General features: G+C 41.6%; 1 protein-coding gene across 1 annotated transcript in view; it reads left to right on the forward strand.

Moving 5' to 3' along the window:
• The first annotated feature begins 1,992 nt into the window (after positions 1-1,992).
• The window catches only part of cntn3b (contactin 3b), a 54,072-nt gene continuing 38,765 nt past the window's right edge, over positions 1,993-17,299 (forward strand). The window contains exons 1-3 of the mRNA XM_084927539.1: positions 1,993-2,406; positions 8,697-8,832; positions 10,954-11,089. Of these exons, the coding sequence (XP_084783665.1) occupies positions 8,778-8,832; positions 10,954-11,089 (191 nt within the window). The 5' untranslated portion in view covers positions 1,993-2,406; positions 8,697-8,777. The remainder of the gene's footprint in view (positions 2,407-8,696; positions 8,833-10,953; positions 11,090-17,299) is intronic.

The following is a 17,299-nucleotide window of genomic DNA, read 5'->3' on the forward strand; positions in this document are numbered from 1 at the left end:
ACATTAATACATACAAAGAAAAACCCAACAATCATATGACCCCCTATGAGCAAGCACTTTGGCGACAGTGGGAAGGAAAAACTCCCTTTTAACAGGAAGAAACCTCCGGCAGAACCAGGCTCATCTGCTGTGACCAGTTGGGAAGAGAGAAGGAAGACAGGATAAAAGATATGCTGTGGAAGAGAGCCAGAGATATTAGTGGTTCAGGTTGCTGGTGATTGTGTCATGCTTGCTGGTGGCCTTTTGGGCTATTAGTATCTATTCTACAAAGAATTAAGGCAATTCTGAACAAAAAAGGGGAGTAAACCTGGTAACACTGTGTACCTAATGAAGTGACCTGAGTGTATTTTTGAGGTTATCATTCCCGAAGAGAACACAGGCCCAAGAAGCTCGGGTACATTAAAAATGATGCCAAAACAAAACAGTGTGGCTGGGAAGCAACTGAAGTAGTCTGAAAAGTGTTTGGAGTCACATCAAATCCAGGAGTTGGCATTGCAAGAGAAATATTGCCAACAATCTTTGTAACTTGTCAACCACAGATCCTGTACAACAGCTAAAAACCCAAGTAGTTAACCTCTACTTTCAGCATACTCCTGTGAACGCTACCTACATGTCTGTGCTACAGAGTCTATGCAGTATGTGCCATTATATTTAATAACAGCTAGTCCCATTAAAAGGACCATTTAAAGTATATGCATTATAGATTAAACGATTAACATAAGTGATAATTTTTCAAGACATCCTACTGCTATTTATTTGCACTTAATCTCCAAATATTGCTTAAAACAGTAATCTGGACCCAGCACAAAGATATAATAGCAATACAGACACAGCACTGGTATGTAATCGTCTTATAAAGCTGCACATATTTGCAAACAGTTGCCCATTAGCACTCTTTCTCTTATGCTCATCAGCTAATGTCCACTTCCTGCTGCTGGACAGGAAGTGGACGGCAGATTTATCCTAATATTTTGGCTGAAAATAGACAGGACAAATGCGTAGAGGACAAAAATTCTGAACAATACCAAAGCACCTACACATCTGGGTTATAATTAATTTTTAATTTGTATTTATTTATGTTTATTTTTTTGATATTGTGACTACATTGGTTCGCTTACATGCGCACAGCAATTGGATGGCTTTTACATAGTGATTAGTGCAGCTTTCAGACTGATGACCTAACTGTGTTCATACGCCAGGCGCAGAAGTAAGTGGGGAAAATGAGCCTTTATTATTAGCCCGTGTGTTTATAACGAGCATGTGATTGAATTTTTCCTGCAAACACTTTAAAAAGAGCTGTGGGAAATAAAACTCCACCAAAAACACAGTGATTTCGGATGGTTGCATCATGAAAACAATGAAACACAAAGTAGGCAACATCATATTTATAAACCAAGAGCCTCTAAAGCACCTGTGTGTGTGTGGTCCTGCATACACACACAAACACACACACACGTTTGTTGTTGCTGTGCTTTTCAGTACAGTGAGCTAGAATCTTTATATGGTGATACATGGGCACAAAAAACAAACGCACAAAAAGTGTATTTTTTACTTGATGCATTTTCCTCGTAAAAACATCGAGGTTTCTGGTGGTGAGTTCAGTGACCAGAAACACATCGATTCTTTCCTACTTTCCGTTAATCAGAAGATCACATTTACCCGCCTTCAAGCCCAGGCATGGGTTTATCATAAAAGTTTTTGCACACTACATTCTAGACATTACATTACTAAAAACATATTTAGATTTTTTATGCGGCGTTTGTTTCTGAGTGCTTCTTCTTTTTAAAACCGACCAACCCTGTGGTTTCGATCTTTTTCTCTTTTTTTCACTGTATTTATTTTATTTTTGCACTTAAATTACCTTAATTTAAACGATAAACATATAAAACGTGCATTTATGTCAGCTGCCCATAGGTTGGTGGCGCATTACCGTGCATCGATGGGTGTTTTCACGCGTCACCAGTGGGCGCTTCTTCCTGCGCACAAAGAGAGCAGAAGCCGTGTATGCGCACAATGTGAGAGTCTTCGCTCAGAGGCAGCGCTGTCCTCTGTGCTTCTTGGCAGCATCTTGTGGAAGTGCAGTTGGAGGAGGTCGCGGAACACTCTCGGCTCGGCGCGTATCGTCCTCGGCCGGCAAATGTACTTATGATTGTGGGAATTTACCGAGAGCACAGCTTACTGTTAGTCCCTTCCAAGCGAGCAGAATTAAGTGCAGAGCGCAAACACTGCTGGAGCAGAGGGCATCCTCTCTTTTTTGTTCTTGCTTTTTAAGAGGACAGGAGTTACTGTGAAAAAAAGGAAAAGAAAGAAAATGAAATAATGTGTGTGAAACGACGCGTCTGACGGATAGTGGGATTACAATCACAGCAGTTTAATGAAGAGGAAAAAATCTGCATCCTAGGACAAGTAAGTGATCCTTGGAGAGCATCACTGCATACGTGCGTGTTGTCGCCCTAAATTTATGTGCATGCACCTACCGTGAACTGTGTTCTGCTAAGTTTTGGTTTTGCAAACATGACAAAAATAGAAACAAACATAAGTTGGAAGGATAGAGCTTAAAAGCTCTCTTTCCTCTGGCGAGATGCCGTTGTCTAAATTTGTGCAAAGGGCACAGACGCCAAACGTGTGCGTGCTGATAGTAGGCACACGTGCACGATGCTGATGATTGCGTTTCTAGATGAGCCTCAAATGGGTTGGATGGTCCTACTGGGATTTGTACCGCTGGGGCTCATTTCCCTCATCTTTAGACAAAGTCCATATGGTGCCGCTCTGCTCAGTCACACAGAGAGAAACAGCATCAGGACCGTCCGCCTGGAGAAAAGCCTCTTTCGAACTTGTTAAAGGCGATGATATCCATCTCCAGGCGGAGGAAGGGGGGAAAGAGCATTGACCTATGTGAATTATTTAAAATAGTTGCATTTTTATTTTTCTGTGCTGCTGAGTTGTGCCTCCATGCCCTCTTAAATTATAACATTTCGATGATTTTTACCCTTTTCTCTAAAATTTTGCATACTCATGATAGTTGTGCCACACGGGGGATAGTTATTAGAGAAATGATCTTTAAAAACTCGACTCCATCCTCTCTCTTTTAATCTTGTTTTCTTCTTTTTTTTTCATGCAAATCCAAATATTTGCCCATCGGTGGTCTGCACACAAGTATTCCCTTTCTTCCCACCCAGACTGCAATCGGACAGAACAGTGAACAGAAAATGCAGCCGGCTCTGCATCTTCAAAGTATCCTACCATTCAGCAGGGATTGGAATCGTTCTCCCCTCTATTCATGTTTATTTATGGCTGCTTTTCGCATAACTTTGAGAAAAACGAGCAGAAGGCAAATGAGAGGTGAGACGTGTCTTTGAAAGGCATGCAGCGAATTGTTCTATAACACATAGCAGGATAGCAGTGCAAAGATGAGCTTGTGCTGTAGCACCGTTTGCTTTCAAAAACCCTTTTGATTGAACCAGAGTGGCATTTACATTCTACAGCCAGTTCCTTTACCTCTGGAAAGGCTGTGAAACGAGTTGAATAGTATAAGAAAAAATGTAAAGAGCCTACTTGAGTGTCTCCTGCTCCTCTTCCTTGACCTCCAGTCAGGTCTTTTTTTTTTTTTTTTTTTTTTGCTTTTTTTTTTTGAAGGGAGGGGGGGGGTTTGCTGCTGTATCTAGGATGAGGGTCTGGGGATGTGCGTGGCTGATGAAGGGGTTGAGAAATGGATCGCCGCTCCCCTTTCTTCTAAGTGCACTTACTCTCTTACCACCCCCCCCCCCAACCGTGTGTTAGGCAGCAGCTGAGGCATGCAGCCGTGTTTAACATTGGAGGGGATGTCACGGGGAGATGTCACGGGGAGATGTGTGTGTGTGTGTGTGGCAAAGTGTTTCTGCACAGAGTACCAGGGGCACGAAGAAAAGTTGTCGTACCATAGGCACGAGGAGTGTGTGTGTGTGTGTGTGTGTGTGTGTGTGTGGGGGGGGGGGGGGGGGAATAGTGATTTTTCGCTTGGAAATACACAGCTGTAAAATATCCTGTCCAGATGTGTATTTTAACAAATATGTAAACACGTAAAGGAGAGAAAAAGTCAGGGGAGGTCATAACTGAATGTGAATTTTTTTGTTTTTTGTGTGTGAAAAAGTCAACACTGAATGTGAAGTGCTTTCATGCCTCTGCTTTTCACTTAAGTGATCTTTCGTGAGTAGAACTCCTGCCTCCAGCTTTGCTCTTTGCTGTCCTCCAGCATTCAACCCTGACCTTAGCCACAGTTCTAACCGCTGCGTTTTATTCACACGCTCGCAGCGTGACATGTCAATCACATGTGTGAAGCTGCTGCTTTTTCTTTCTATCCTGCGAGGAAACATCTGAGTGTGTGTGTATGGAGGAGGAGGGAGGGGTGGTTCTTTCATGAATGTTAATGTAGCTTTTGAGGCTTGGGTTTGGGGGGGGGGGCAATTACACAAAATGCCTTTTTATTTGAAACCTTTAATGCATAATTTGCTATGGGAAACACTGCTCACTCACCCAAGAGCCTAATGCAGAGTTATGGCGCAATCAATACCAAACAATTACCCCTTCTTTGCTTCTGTTTTCTTTCATTTTTCTTCCAAGTATTTCACTGCAGGCTGCAAAGTTGTGCAGATATTATGCTTTGCTTTTATTTCTACGTCATCTCGTTTTTCTTTGTTTTGAGGAACTATAATTTCTAAAAGAAAACCACCCTCAGCCTACTCGGGTCCTCAGTCAGTCAGAGTAAATTCAGAGTCGATTGTGAATTCTTCATTCACTGGCAAAAAGAGGCGAGCAGCTGTGGATTTAGATTGAGTCTGCCCCCGGTGGCACATCCTTGTTTCCCGGGTTCTTCTGCTGAGTGGATTTAATGGAGATGGCAGCAGATAGCCCTGAAGACAAGAACTACAATGAATAGATCATATAATGTAGTGAATCTATCCCCACTGTGCTGCTGGTGTTTTGCATGTTCTGATATAGCTCTGCTGTGCGTTTCCTGTGTATCGTATGTGATCTAAATGCAGACCTTGAGCTGTGATAGAAACTCTCCTTTCTTCCCTCCCTTATTAGATTCTTTTGCAATTATGCTGCCCTCGGGGGGAAATGGATGCCTTTAACCACCTCTCCTATCAATTATGCGCCAAACAACAGCCCCACTAACCAAGAAGTCATCTCATTTACTCTGGAATGCGTTTAGCCAATGACTTCCATTAGGTTTAGCTTCTGTGGAGGTGAAAGTGTGATGCCTCATTACATTTGGCAGAGCAATCGCTTGGCCATCATTTCGGCTGAGAAAGCTGAAGAAAGAAAATGCCACCTCGCCGCCACAAAAGCAAAGAAGTCATTTTTACTTTGCTTGGCATCCTCGCTATTGTGTTCTTTCTCTCCTAGATTTACTAAAGCTTTAGATGATATTCAGCTCTGCAAGGAATGACACAGGTGCCGCTTTCTGAAGGTCAAAAGAGTTAAAAATCGCCTTTATATAAGAAAACCGTTGGATGGTATTATGCAGTTTTAATCTAGTAGGACTCAAAGGATTGGAGCATCGGGAGACACTTAAGTTTTGCACTGAGAGCCACTGAAAAACTGGGTATTGTAGAAACACATGCTTCTGTTTGCTGTTTTACATTTTTTTTTAAAAGTTTTTGTGAATCAAATTCACAAAAGACTCCACGATGAGAATGTTATTGCAGGTTTATAAAGGTTTCAGAATGAAGCTGCTCGAGGACAGCTATCCTGTACTTGAGCAGACACTCTGCCATGTGCTGATCACAAACCAGAACATCTTTACTGGGAGATTTTTCTCTCAGGATGTTGAAGTTTGCTGGGATGACGAGCTTGAATCCTCAACTGGCTGCTAATACTACACTCGAACTGAAAAATGCAGCACACACTTTTTTTTCTTTTCTTTTTTTTTTGCTCCAGTAGAATCTCGAAGCGTATAATCCAATGTGATGGGGTTTTAGAGTGGCAAAACGCCCCCTTAAATTTTGAAAGACACCAAGGAAATCCACTCTGGATCTGGCTGCGCTTGCAATTACAGCAAACCGCGAACAATTACTGGCACCGGCACAGTCGTGCTAAGCCAGCTCTGGACATTAAGATGTGATCAGGCAAATGGCATTATTTTGTCCTGTCTGTAAATTTGACTGTGCATCACACTCCTCTATAAGATTATGTTGCCATGCTTTTCACATCAAACCCCAGCCACAAGCCTGTAGCTGATAGATCAAGTGAGCGGTTAGTATTTAGGTCTGTTTCAAAAAATTTCCAAAGATAGCCTAGGGTTAATCCACACAACAGGGTTGTGTTATAAGGAAGAGGGGTTGGGTTGAATTCTTAATCCTGAGAGGCGTATCACTTTCCTCTCACTGTGATGTAGGTCAGAGCTTGAGCAAAGCCCCTCCCGTGTCACTGATACTACAATTACAGCTCTCCATTCCACCAGCACATATGAAAAGTTTTAATGGCCCCTAACATCATCGATTACTAGATAAGGCAGAACGTCACTTCAGCGCCACGTAAAGCAAAGGAGGCGAATAAAATGTTCCACCACAGAACGGCTTCTTATCACAGTAGATGCTGTGATATAAAGACTGGAATGTCCACTTTTGGCTAATTAAGAGAGTTAAATGTGAATCTGATGAAAAGTCCATAAAGCAGTCCCACTGAGTGAGTTACCAGCAATGACCTAATCCATCCAGCGATATTAAGAAGGGGAAATAAGCAATAAAGGGCCAGATATACTGTTTGTTCCAGTGAAAGCTCTCTTCTGGCATTACAAAAAACAACCATGGAGAGTTATTAAAAGAGGGCAATAAATGGAAAAAAGCAGCCTTTTCATTTTTTTTCTGTCCTTATTTTCTGTCTATTTGTTGGAGTTTGAAGTTTATTGCCAATTGCTGCATTATTTCACACTGAAAAAAAATCCCATGTCTTGCCTCATTTTGTGCTGGACATATCTGCATTATGCTTGGAGGAAACTGAAAGCCACTGAAAACAAAGCTGAACGCCAGAAGAGGTGTTATCGGAGCATATCGATTCCAGTAGGGCACGTTATTATTCATCTGCTGGAGTAAATCAAAGATGACCTGGAACCTCCAGCTAGAAGAAGTTGTGCTGTACCCACTGCATCAAATCTTCTTTAGAAAAAGTCAGGCAGTGAAGTCTTAGTTTCTCCTAAGTGTTGAGCTTTTAATGTCATGCCACACACTGTAAAAATGCAAAATCCTCAACTTAGTCACATTCAGACTGTATTTTTCACACTTCAGCACCATGGACAGAGCAGGATGTTTCTCCCAGATCAATCATGTTGCTTCTGGAAAAAAGACCCCCTGACAATCAAGATTTAGCGAGGTCCTTCCATGTACTTTCGCAATTGAACACGTCTTTCCCCGTGCGTCCTTTTCCTCACCCCCAATGCCACTTCCAGTCCTTTTTGCAACCAAGCTGGACAATGCAGAGTGAAGCATTTTAGTGAAATTCTTTCATTTCTTCAACACCACCTCCAACCTCCCACTGCTTCACTGTCTTGCTTTTTTCTGGGGAAAAACGCAAACCCTATATTATGTTTTCAGATTACAAGTAACAAGCTGGGCCTGTGTAGTTACTAGTTTGCTCACACCCACCTCCGCTCTGCTTGTTTGCGGGCCCTTTGCTCTAGATTGCATTATTGTAAAGAACGGGCTATGCGTGTATCCATAAAAGGGCGCATTGTTAGTAGATCACCTGCAGAGCTTTCTGCTCCCGTGGGCAGTTTTTTTCCAACTGTGGCCTCACGCTAATTTGCCCTGCTTAGTAAATCTGTTTCATGCTTCCACAAAGTTGGCGGTCTCGGAAGGGGAAGGTTTTAAAAAAAGAATGGTCACAACTGGTGCATGAGAGGCTGAGATATTTTAGTCCCTCGTATGGGTCACCCTCCAGAAGGAGATTAAGTCTACCTAACTAACAAATGTTATTAATTGCTATTTCATAGTAACTCCAGACATCACACATCTACAAGACAAAATGTTGGCTTATCAATTATTAAGCATCTAGTTAGGGTAAGGCAATAGGATGGCACACGTCTGTCCTCTACTGTCAGTCTTGTTTTCACAGTTTCAGTGTGTGGCACTCATGTATTTCTCATGTTTTTCTTGTTGATCGAAGGAAATTTGATTTATGTATACAGAAATGAAAACAGTCACTTTGCTTACATTCAGTCGGCCACCAAAGTCTTTGTTAAAGTACGAAATAGCATTTTGTGGAGTGCTGGTACACAGTCTGCCAGCTCCTATTAATAGTCAAATTGGGAGAGAGAAGTGTCTTTTGAGGTCAATCATTTCCTTCCTCACTTCTCTTTAAAGCAGCAGAATTGAGCTTGTTAGGCGGGATGAGAAACACACACAGTAAAAGAAAACATGCCCATTTAGCAGCTGTTTCTCTTCTTCTTCCTCGTCTTCTTCTGCGCCACCTGAGAGAGAAAAAAACCCCTCTCACAGCTGGGTTGTATCCTCAGGTTTTTGTCTGCTGCTGCTTTTCCTCACTTCCTCAACATTCACTTTACAGTAACTCAAAAATAATAGGAACCAATTATGGAAGTTAGCAGTGCTGTAATCGTGTTTTCTTTTTGTTTTTTTGTTTTTTTTGCTGTTGAATGCTTGTCGTATTTGGATCAAAATGTCATATTTTAATCACATCCATAATTACTTTCCCTTCAGATTAAAACTCTTGTATTCAAGCGAGAGCATTCCATTCACAAGCAATTGGATGAGAGTCTACTTAGCCCTCGGCAACTAAAGATGATGCTACCATGGAAACAAATTGTTCTGCTATCAATCACCGGATGCCTTGCAGGTAAGGTATTTTACACGTATTGTATCTGAGTCTCATTGCACATGTTGTTATGGTTTATGTCACCACAAAACCTCTCCTGAGAAAGACTCATTTTTAATGTGTGTGCATTAAAGTACAGTCTTCTTATGCTCTTTTTGCGTTTTTTTTTTTTTTTACATTCTCACAGCAGTGTTTTTTTTTTTTTAAATAAAATGTGGATATACTTTAGTCTCACTAAGAGGAAATAGCTGAGCATTTGCAAGTAACCTTAGAAAAATCTTCTGACCAAAAAAAGGTTACACTAATTAAACCACAGTCATTATATGTACAGTGTTCCAGCATGATGTCCTTCACCATTCCCTAGCGCGGTGCGACCACTGCACGTTTTCACTACCCCGTCAGGGACATCTGGGAGTCCAATCTTATTCCTGTTTATGGCCTGTCCCGATCATTATCAGGATCCATGCAGTGAATCCAGACTCACATTTTAGCACAATCTACTTGCCACCGCGCCTCATTCTGCCCTCGTGCAGCCACCTGGGATTCTACAGCAGAAGCACAGAGACTCAGAATGTCAACCCTTGTTCAAATGACATTGTAAATCCCAATGAATGTTATTCAAATTGGCTCATGGGTAATTCACAGCCCTGCACCCAAAGGAGCGAAATCCAAGCAGCCTCACCTTGCTAGCGGACGAGTGTTTTTAACAGGGCCTGTAGGTGCTAGTTCTTATTCGGTGTTGTCATCACGCACCGGGAGCGTCTCGGCAGTCGCTGCGGCCGATAACAATCATTAATGACATGTGAAGCGACGTGTTGTCTTGGTTCTCCGTTCTGGGACAATGAAGCAGCCACACGGAATAAACTCACACCTGTGTTGTTAGCCTGTGAGATGAATGAATTCACTCCTGCATTCGCTCACGCTACCATCATTTGTTGATAGATCATTCGGCAGCAATTGTTTTGAAACGTGATGCTTTTCATCCCTAATTTCACCTCCGGATTTCTCCAAGCCCTTCTTCCCTGTGTTCCCAAAGCACTGCCAAGAGCAGCCATGACTCACCGCCCTGCATCGTTTCTCAACCTGTTTTGATTCCTTGACACATTTTCGCCGATTAAAACCACATGTAGAACTGCTAGCCACGTGCCACAATCTGTTACCAGTAGGATATTAATTAGGCCTACACTGGCCGTCTGTTGACTCTGCTTTAGCACCAGATTGTGTTCAACATCCTTTCATTTTTGGCTGCTGGCAGATGAGCGCATCCTTATGGCCTCAATTAACATGCATGAGTAACATGGCGTAGATGTTCCGAAAATACAACGCCTCGCTTTATTTATCAACCCCGTCATACCCAAGCCATCGTTAATTACTGAGGGAATACGTGAACACGGGCTCTCTGCATTAACTGTTGTTGACTTAGGTACTTAACTTAAGTCCCTGCACTGTATTCAGCTGTTCCTGGCAAGTAATTAACAACCACCTCACTTTAGTTATATCAGTCAGCGAGCTCTGTTTGACTCGCTAGAACTCACAAATCTCTTAGCCAGCTAAATATTGCAATCAAAGCAGTAGGTGACATATTTTCCAGGATTTTTATTTACTCGCATAATCACATCCGGCTACAATATAATGATTTGTCACAAGGATAAAATGACAGAATGAAGCAGGGCCTTATGGAAAACTGGCCTAGTGTGTAGAACTTGAGGGAATTCACATAAGTGCTTCGGCCATTGCTCTTTTCCTCATTATTCCAAGTGTCACACTCATCTGAAAAATGCAGTAGCACAAAGAGGAACAGATAACAAATATGTCAGCATTAGCTGTTAATGCCTAACAAGGGTAAGTAGGATTTACTCTCCTTGCAGCAAGATAAGCAAATAATGTACACAACACATCACGAGGAGTGTCCTAATGCATTCTTCTTTGTAAAGTGAGGTACTGCTCAGAGAATAGGAGGTAATATACTGTATAGAGTATATTGAAAAAGTAATATACACTGTGTGTCAGAAGGTTCCTGTATTTCTGCAAGATTAACTATTTGCCCTCACAGAGATTGTGCTTCTTCCAGTATTTTCTCTTAAGGTCAAAGAGACAAATTTTCTAGCTTGTACAACTATAGACTTTCTCCCCTTTCTACAGCCTGTACAGAGGATGTCATATTTCAAGGGCCAAGATGGAGGACGGAGCCAAGTGACCTCATTTTACCAATCAACTCCCCAGACCACCAGGCTACCATTACGTGTGAGGCAGAGGGGAGCCCTCCTCCACAGTACAGGTAAATTACCACATCAAAGTGCCATTCCACACAAGCCTCAGCTGTCTACCTGCTCCGTGCTCCACGTCTGCGTCGCGTGCTGAAAATCCAGTCCGGCTTAATTGCTTGTGAACCTTCATTGCTGCTTCCACAGAAATCAAAGACGGTCCCAATAGTGTTGGATGCTATCGATTTGTTAGAGAACAACGTTTTCTGGACATAAATGCTCGAGAGAGAGATAAGGCGCCATCCAACAAGAAGACAAGCTTCAAAGAGCAACTGCTTAATTGAGCATCTGTTTCTAATTGAAAAAAAAAAAGCTTATCTGTTTTTGGCCTGAGCTATGATGTGGAGTTGGAGTCATGGAGCCGCCACTGTGGTTGATGAATATGCTAACACCTAAGATACGAGTGAGGTTAACCTTATTAATGATAAGATTTAAGGCATGGTGCGAAATGAAGCTGGTAATTTATAATATGGTGCACGGCTTAAGAAATCATTAGGAGAGAAAAGGAGATTTGAGCGACTCATTTGCACTGCAGATCCTTTGATATCTCTGTGGCTATTCCCTGGCGGTTCAGGGAGCCCGGCCTGAAAATGGCAGCTGGCTGTGTTGTTTTTTTTTGTGGTAGATTATGTTTCAGAGCTTGGTCAGCACCATGTAGATGCACAGCAAGCAGAGGATAGAGGCAGTAACCTTGTGAGTGACATTCTGTTAAACGCTTACATTTCCTATAATGTGCGTGCACTGAAAACATGGTTCAGGCAGAGCAGCGGGGGGGTATCACTGTACATGTTGTGCAACCTGAGCTATCTCCAGGATGAAGGTAAAACCATCACTTGCATTATCTCACCCGCAACTTAAAGCCTTTCTGACATTCACTTGTGTTGTTTGAGAGGTTTTCTCTTTGGGGCTCTTTGCAGCAGTAGGAAATGCCATTGTTGTCAGGATGATCCGCAGTTTGTTCTCTAGCTGAGCAAGCAGAGGTATGATGTAATATTAGAGGAGCGGATATACACAGATTCTCACTGCAAGAGTGTATCCTCATTTTAAAGCTGCTCTAATCAATATTTTAAGTGAACAGTGGCTCATATGACAGTGTGTTATGTGAAAGGGCTCATTTGTAGTGGCAGACACCCACAACTTAGGTTTACGCTACTAGCTAGCACCACAGTCAATGGACATAGCCTTTAACATTTAGCAACATGCCAGATCTATTTGTCATAGATATAAAACAAAGGATAAGAGGACTAAAACAGGGTTAGGAGTTTAATTTCTCGGGAATCATAGTAACACAACTACAAAAGAATGCTAATGTAGCTGCTAGTGTGGCCAATTTGCTAACAGGTTAGCGATAGCTTTGTCGCAAGGTAATATTTTGTTATTCATGTAACTTTTAGGTTGTTCTGACCCAACTGGGCCAAACGGGTAGTAACAGTGTTTATGAAGTAACTGTGTGTGTGTGTCTGTGATACAGTGGTCATTCATAATGTTAAAGCCTGATTGATACAGGTGTGTTTTCTAATACTGATTTTTTTATGGGTATCAATTGTAGTATCAGTATGTCAACATTCTTTATATATTTCTAAAAATAAAAACTTGTACAGGGTTAGTATTTTAGTATACTGAAAAGGGAAAGTTATGGCATCTTTGGTTATGAACTTTGAAGGAAAGTATTTAACAGACTACTAAGCAAATGAACCGCCTTCTCAGAAGTGGCGAGAGTACAGAGCGTAGTGCAGACAATGTGATGACACAATGTCTTAATTACCCTAAGCAACATTTTTGTTATGTAAGTTTTCCTATCAGCAAATACTGAAGAGCATACACTCACTGCTTACTTAAACTGTTTCTTAATGCAAGTATCTAACTACCCAATCACATAGCGGAAAAATGTGCTCAGGCAGGTAGACACACTGAAGTTCAATCTAAACATGAGAATGGACAAGGAAGGTGATTTAAGTGACTTTGAACGTGGCATGGTTGTTGGTGCCGGATGGGCAGGTCTAAGTATTTCATAAACTGCTGATCTAGTGGGGTTTTTCCACACAGCCATATCTAGGATTTACAGAGAATGGTCCAATAAAGAGAAAATATATAGTGAGCGGCAGTTCTCTGTGAAAAAATACCTTGTTGATGCCAGAGGTCAGAAGAAACTACTGAGATCTGCTGTGAGTTGATAGGAAGGGAATAGTCGATCACCACTTGTTACAACAAGGTATGCATAAGAGCACAGTACAGTGAAACATGAAGCAGATGGGCTGCAGCAGGAGAAGACCATATTGGATGTCACTGCTGTCAGCTAAGAACAGGACATTAAGGCTACAGCTGGACAACAGAAGACTGGAAAAACATTGCCTGGTCTGATGAGTCTAGATTTCTGCTGCAACATTTGGATGGCAGGGTTGGAATTGTGATTTAAAAAAGATGAAGGCATGGCCTTCCTGCTGTGCATGAGTGGTTCAGGCTGGTTGTGGTTTTGTGATAGCATGGGGATATTTTCCCGGCCCTTCAGTATCAACTGAGTATTGTTTAAACACCACAGCTTACCTGAGTGCTGTTGCTTACCATATAGATCCTTTTATGACCACAGTGTACCAATGTTATGAACGCTGCTTCCAACGAAATAACGTGTCATGTCACAAAGATGACATTATGTCCAACATGGCTGTGCAGTCTACAAATCTGCATCAACTATGCGATGGTATCCTGTCAGCATGAAGCAAAATCTCTAAGAAGAGTTTCCAGCACTTTGTTCAATGAATCCCATGAAGAATTAAGGTAGTTCTGAATGCAAAAAGGGGTCGCAGTACCAGCAAGATGTAACTAATGAATTGTACTGCTGTCTGTAATATGCTAATATCAGTTATTACCTGGACCAGCAAAATCTTGGTGAACAGTCCCTGAAAAGACATTGATAGGTGCAAAGCTCTGTTTTCAGGCTGTTGAAACAACTTCTTTTTTCCCCCTTTCACTTTTCAACCAAATTATATGGGGTTCTGTTCTTTTTAATGTAGTCTTAATTTGGGCAAAATTACACTGTATGAAAGGCAGCCCAGTTTTCAGTAACTATGACTCAATACAGCTATGACTGGTTGATCAATTTAAGCCCACAAAACAACAGCCGTGGACAGTTGGCGCTTGGTGGGTAATATCACCCTACGATATTGAAGATATACACCGCCCACATGTTCAGGAGTTCTGCTGATAAAAAGTCATTTTTATTGCCCTTTTGTTTTTATTATTTCTCTGATTTCAAATGCATTTCCTGCTTAACTCTACCCTACCTCGCTGGCGAGCCTTGTGTGGCTTCTCATTTTCTGCAGTATCTGTCGTTCGCTAATTTTTCTGTGTTTCAAACCACTCCACTTCTGTTTGTAGAACAAAAACAACACAGATATCTCACGTTGTCCAATTTCATCTAGGTCAGTAGCTCTCGGAGTCACTGCCATCGCGTATTAATAAATAATATGAAACCAGGTTTAAAAGGAAAAATTGATGTTTGAGTAAGCATACTCTGACCACTGTGGATTGACATTTTTGATAATGCTTTTAAAGACACTAGATTTTTGCCCTTAATGTTACTTTGAAGAAAGAGTCATTTTTGAGCTTTATTTGGGTTGCATCAGTTTTTGTGACACTGATTGTCCTTGACTTGTTTCCCTTCGGGCAAGGAGAGGACTTTTTTTTCTTTTTGTCCTGGTGATAAAATAGAAAGCGTAAATTCTTTGCAATTTATTTCACCAACACTGAAATTAGAAGCTCAAAACGTCCTAAATGTAAGCTGAAAGAAGTGCCTTTAGGAAGTGGTCATGCTGTGACTTTCAGCAGACTGGGCATAAACTATATGCACAAGCCTACACGCTGCCAATGAATAGTATTTATATAATTAGATATGCCAAGCGAGAGAGGGTATTACATTCAGAGCACTTAATTTCCTCAGTTACTCTAGCTATTAAGGAAATTCCATCAATTTGGTCTAATATCCATACAGAAAATTGGGCCACACAATATTGAATTTGCCAGAAATGATGATGTTGTTAACCCTCGTGAGCGAGCCTCGAATGTGTTTGTAGCAGTGAGTTTGTCTTTTCGATTAGTATTGGGTATTTCGGCTTTTCAGCGTCTCGCATGGCGGTGGAAAACACCTGAGGACATTTAGCGCTTTTAAAATGATCAATTATGAATCAGATATTACCCGAATCAATTTCACTTTCACTTTATTCGCCCTGGGAAGAGGCCAGATGTGCACAATGTGGTAGAAATCTATAGCAGGTTTAATATAGAGTGAAAAGTCCAAGCCAAAATTTCAAGTTACACCTCTGCTGATATCAGTGAAAAGTAGCCTCTGCGTCATCTGACATGTCATCTGTTGTTGTTCGTGTTTTCTTTATTGTATTATCAGATGAGACACCTTTGGGAGCTTCGCGTGTCACCTGCAGTTTCTATGCAAGGATGTACCTCGCCTTCATCACCTTATCAGACACTTTCACACAATCCGACGAATCTTCTTTCTGCTTCTCTTCTGATCTAGCGCTCTCTTAAAATAGGCCAAGTTTCTGTTAGAAGGGACTTACTTGGCACCATCTTAACATTAGCCAACTTCTCTTGACACATGACACAGTCAGGCTGAGAGCTATTGTTGACCCCGTAAGACAGGCAGCTTTCACCAGAGTGTCATACTGACACTTCTTCCCCCCCTGGTTTCTTTAGGTCATGGGTCCTCTTCACTGGCGGTTATTGGTGGTTTCCAATTTCCTCCTCATTAACCTCCTCACTGTTAGTTAGTCGGGGCCTTTGATGTGTCACTTTTTTTTTTCACACCCTCCAATAACTGCTTGAAGTTGATATTAATAAATTATATTTTCTACAGTTTTATATTGCAATTACAGAATATAGTCAAAAGGTCCCACCCAACTGACCTCCGCTGACACTTGTGTGGCTCAGTACAATATATTGGAACCAATGCCGTAGACCAGCGGTCCCCAACCTTTTTTGCGCCACAGACCGGTTTAATGTCAGACAATATTTTCACAGATTGGCCTTTAAGGTGTTGCGGATAAATACAACAAAATAAAATGATATGACCAAGACAAAAACTGTGGTATTCTGTAAATATAATAATAATAATAATAATAATAAATGTGAATTCACTGTGTAATTGTGTAACTTTATTAGCAGCGTCCTCCTGAAATGCGCCAACAACATTGAGAGTAACATCATCCTCTCTGCACCTTAATGCTCTCTGGTCGCTATGGTAACATGTAAATATTTCTTTCAAAATAAGACACACAACTACAATACGGGAAATGACCCAGGGAAACCGAGTTAAACCCGATAAAAACCCCAAGAACCATAAATTTCACACCTGAGCCTCAACTCTCGCGGCCCAGTACCAAACGACTCACGGACCGGTGTCCCAGGGGTTGGGGACCATAGACCATATTTACATAAAGCACTATGCTGGTAAAAGACCAGTATGCCACAGCAACTTAGAACAAGAACTTATATTTTTTCTTCAGTGTCTAAAAATTCTGAGGAGACCAAAACAAGCACTCCGTTTGTCCATCTCTGAATACAATCTGATTTTCCTTTCTTATGCAGCTCTCAACCAAAGCCCAGTGGCTCTTGCTGAGTCTGTAAATGTTAAATAAAAAAGGCTCTCAAATTTACAGTTAGTTTTTAAGAATAGGTCAGTAATTTCCCGAAACAGCTGGGCACCGGAAAGGTTGACTAAACAAGAGTAAACACCTCATTTGTTCAAGACCATTTTCAGCAGGGGATGAGTACAGATTTGGCGAGCTTGTGTGCATTTATGGCAGCGGGATTGTGGATCGATTCAAAGTAAACAGCAGTACCCATGTTCCCAGTCATAAAGGAACGTGTCACTCAGTGCATCGATGTGGGTCACTGATGCGTTTTTAATAGATGTCTGACAACAGAGGAGCTCTGCTTCACGGAGGAATAAGATCCATCTGTCTTTGGATGGACACAAAATACTCGTAACACACAAAACTGACAGAAAGACCTGGCTCACTCCTGTAATTTGGGGTAAATCATTAGCAGCAACTCTCAGTGTTGGAGTGTCAGTCACGAGAGAAAGTGCTTTTGAGCCTTCGTGCTGTTGTCAGTTTGCACGGATGCTCAACAGTCACACATGGAAAAATCCATCACAGAAAAGACCCAGCAGAGCAGAATGCGGACTGGCATTACAGAAAATGGAAGGAAAC

This window comes from Perissodus microlepis, chromosome 5 (assembly GCF_051167445.1).
Source record: "Perissodus microlepis isolate ML-2025 ecotype Zambia chromosome 5, ASM5116744v1, whole genome shotgun sequence".
NCBI lineage: Eukaryota > Metazoa > Chordata > Actinopteri > Cichliformes > Cichlidae > Perissodus > Perissodus microlepis.